Source organism: Halyomorpha halys, unplaced genomic scaffold, assembly GCF_000696795.3.
Source record: "Halyomorpha halys isolate HHAL.00 unplaced genomic scaffold, Hhal_1.1 Scaffold683.1, whole genome shotgun sequence".
Taxonomy (NCBI): domain Eukaryota; kingdom Metazoa; phylum Arthropoda; class Insecta; order Hemiptera; family Pentatomidae; genus Halyomorpha; species Halyomorpha halys.
The window spans coordinates 220276-224486 of NW_027108384.1; the positions used below are offsets into that span (position 1 = coordinate 220276).

Sequence of the window (4211 nt, forward strand, 5' to 3'; positions counted from 1 at the left end):
TTTACAAGGATGCCGTTTGGCCTCAAAAATGTCCCCATAACCTTTCAGCGCCTGCTGGACGAGTTTCTGAGAGGAATTGACGAATCCGTCTGTCAGATTTACATGTATGACCTCATTGTGTTCAGTAAGAACGAGTTTGAACACGTGCGACACTTGAATAGCGTGTTCCAGAGAATAAGACATTTTGGGCTCAAATTGTCGGGGGGAAAGTCGGCGCTGGGGCAGGAACAAATAAAATTTCTGGGATACACAATTTCTAGAAAGGGAGTTAAATCAGACCTGGATAAAGTTTTAGCTATCAAGAAAATTGCAGTACCTAGTGACATAAAAGGAATTCGGAGGTTGTTGGGGACTCTAAATTATTACAGGAGGTTTGTTCCAGAAATGGCGGAGTATCTCGTTCCGCTCAACAACCTACTCAAGAAAGGCAGGAGGATAATCGTCACCCCGATGATAGAGGACAATATCAGACGGTGCATGGAGAGGTTGCAGCAAGAGCCGGTACTAGCTTTTCCAGATTTTAATCGGATATTCACGATTACCACTGATGAGGGTGAGTACGCACTAGGAGCGGTGCTGTCTCAGGAGGGGGATGGGGAGAGCGCCCAGTGGCGTATGCCAGCAGGTACTTTACAGAGACGGAAAGTAGATACAGCGCAATGGAGCGAGAAGTCTTGGGAATAGTGTGGGCCGTCGATCACTTTAGACCATATGTTTTCGGCAGGAGGTTCAAGATACACACTGACCACAGACCACTACAGTGGGTGGGAAAACTAAAGGAATCGTCAGCCAGGATAACTCGCTGGAAGGAGCTTCTAGCGCAATATAACATGGAGGTTATATACAAACCGGGCAAAGAAAATGTGGTGGCCGATTGGTTGTCTCGAGCCATAACCACGAACGCTGTAGAACAAGAAAATGGGGAACCGTCCGGTATCATGAGGGAATGGACGCCTAGAGAGGAAGACTAGGATAAAGCGGAAGAAGATGGTAGGGAAGAATCTTCGAATAACGAGAGTTTAGCTGAAGAAAGATCAAAGGAAAGGGAGAAAATAATTAATGACAAGAAGAGACAAATTATTTGGAAGACGAAAACCAAATGCATTACAAAAGACTGATCAACATGACTGTAATAAGACCAATCTAGACATATGGTGTTGAGCTTTGGGGCTCCACTAAACCTTCGAATTCCTCTCTTATCCTATCCTTACAATCCAAAATCCTTCATAAAATCCTCAATGCTCCTTATTTTGTTACTAATAAAACCATCCATAAAGACCTAAATGTTCCTTATCTAACCAATCTACCCCGAACCCGATATCATTTCTTTCATTATAAACTCCCTAAACACCCAAACCTAGTTTCTAACCTTGCTTCCTCTTCCATTCCTGGCAATCCTCCGAGGCGCCTGAAAATAAGATGGCCTCTTGACCTTATATTGTACAATATTTTTAAAGTTCTACTACTGGGTAGTTTCTCTACATGCTGTATCATATCATTATGATCTTACTTCAAATATGCTTGTTGTATTTTATATACAGTTGTTAATGTCAATAAATAAAAAAAAATTAAATTCTATCCATTACTTTTGCTTCCATTCATTACTTTATTATACCTATATTTTAAAAACAACTCGTCCAATTTGACTCAAAGCTAACAAAAAGTTAAAAAATAATGTAAAAAATTTATTTTTATCAAATTCCATCCTTTACTTTCACTAACGCCAAAATGTATTTTACTGGAGATGATTACATTTCAAAATGGCTAAAAAGTGATTCAATAGGAGAGGAAATTTTTATCTAAACAATCAGTAACTTTTGAAAACTGCTCAACCTTCATAAATCCCCAATCCGAAAACCATTTTTCCATACTGTTATAAGTTTATTATTTAAATAAGGTGATTTAAGTTCTTCGTGCTGTACAGGAGGTGCATCACTACTTCCTTGTAGTAGAGTGTCTTAAATCAGTACCTACCATAAAGAAGTTGATAGCTCATTATGTTCCATTTTTCAGGGCATCGAATTTTAAAATTAACGATAAATCTGTAGTTAAATTATATGTTTCTACAAATTCATATCTTAAGTAAAGTTAAACATATTAATATACTTATTAATAAAGATTGACAAGTAATAAATGCAAATTATGCAATGAAACTTATATTTTCTCACTACTTATTCCAATAACTCAAACATTTTATTAAATAAGGATTAATCACAACTTAGAAAAATGAGATAAAGAGCTTAAGAGAAATGTTAGAATACTATTTTTATTTCTTCATTAAGAATGTAACTAACTTACAGATTATAATCTGAGTCAGGACTTTGTTGGTATAAATCGAGTTCTTGAATAGTAATCTGAGTTTCTTCAGCATTTCTTTCAATCTGTTTTAAAAGTGTCTCTTTTTGGAGTTGGAGAAAGGGTAAACAAAAAAACTTATGCAGGTATTTCAGACCAAATCCATTGGACATAGAAGCTTCTGTGTACCTGTATTGAGCACATCTATTTTCCCTGCAAAGAAAGGTGGATTAAATATTTTGAATAAATAAAACATTTTTTCCCCAATTTATGACAGCTCAAAACAAATACAATTTAAATAGTTCATGAGCAATAATATTTAACTTATTAACACTTTTGAATGAGAAGAGGCTTGGTTGTTACAAATACCTTTCTCCATCAATTTCCTAAATATTAATGGGATTACCAATAAGTTTTTAACACAACAATAACTAGAACTTTGAATCTCCACATCTAATAAGTCAACTGGTCCTTTTATACACACAACAGAGAGAAAAATAATCAAAAATCAAACACCTTATAATTCTGATTAAAAGGCTGATAAGAGGATGTAGATGCCCAGCATGTTAAGCCACACTTTTAAGCATTCGTGTGTCAAAACTGGTAGGGTTTCGAATCTGGCTTAGGAGGGTTAACTTTTATTTCATGGTGGACCCTCAAATTGGGTGGAAACCATAACTTTCTCACTCCAGCTAGAATAAGTTGATAACATGTAGGCTAACTCAAGTTTCCTGTTCTAAGAAAAAAAAAAGCTGATTATGAATAATACTTTTGTTTTTGTGAATAATGTGGTTAGTAAAGAGTAGGCTGGAATTATATACATTGGATCAACAGAGGAGGAAATAATCGCTCATTTGTCTTGAGACTGCTTTACTAGACTCATCCCTTCTCAACTGTTAGTAGGTTTTTATATCTTTTTAACACCTTGTAACTTTATAACCATATATTTCTTTTCATTAAAAAATGCCCTTTACATATTCTGGTTAAGGATAATGGTCCATTACAATGAAAATGTACCGTATAGAAAAAGCTGGATGGAGAATAGATGTAGAGAAGGCTGGAGTGTCGAATATATTGCAACAACTTCTGGAGCAACTAAGTACACCATTCATGAAGTACCCCAGAATTCCAGGAAACAGGTAGTAAAGAACTGAGTACCAGTTGTGGCTGACAATCAATTTATGTTTAATCAATTATGTTGAACTGCCCCTGAGGTTTAAGGCATGCTCTAAATGATGCAAAATACCCATATCACAGATCACACACTCCGTGTGAGAGAGCATGGGTTTCCTCATGACAAGGTCTCAACTCTTCCTTCTTAAAGTGTCTCCCAGAATTGATGGAAAGCATCATGAATGGACTTAGCTACTTTAAGTGTTGCTACACTGTTTCAGATGCTCCAGCCTTCTTCATAGGCTACATTTTGATTCAAATGAATCATTTTACTTAACCCAAAACATAAAAGACTTTTGTTAATAAAGAGAATAAAAAAAAAGATCAATGATTACAAAAAATAAATGATAATTATGTATTTAGTTTTCTAACAGACAGTTAAAATGAAAAGAATGACTATCTTAGAGTCCTGACTATAATTTAAGGAACACCTGTAAGCATTCCTTGATAGGAAAAGGAGTGAAGGCTGGTTAGTTCTCTAGAAGACCTGTTGAGAGCCAAAGAGGAATAAAAACAATTTCTCCTGATTACATAACCTCTTTGATTTCAACAGTTCAAAGATATATTGCAGAATGGCAAAAGAAACAATGGAGGGCAAACTACTCAGTATTAAATTTTAGCTTATGTTGTACAGTTATTAAAGATTTATAATGTTAATCAATGTTATGAATATTGAACTTCACTATAGCCTGATTCTCAAGAACCTCAGAATACATGCTTATAAATATCATTAGGAGTCAAGA

The 4211-nt window shown here is 35.4% G+C and overlaps 1 protein-coding gene across 2 annotated transcripts in view; it reads right to left on the reverse strand.

Annotated features, from left to right (window-relative positions):
* The window catches only part of LOC106685342 (rab-like protein 6), a 129568-nt gene that overhangs the window by 57616 nt on the left and 67741 nt on the right, over window positions 1-4211 (reverse strand). For both annotated transcript variants that reach the window (XM_067046693.1, XM_067046694.1), the window contains exon 6: window positions 2299-2508. In XM_067046693.1, the coding sequence (XP_066902794.1) occupies window positions 2299-2508 (210 nt within the window). The remainder of the gene's footprint in view (window positions 1-2298; window positions 2509-4211) is intronic.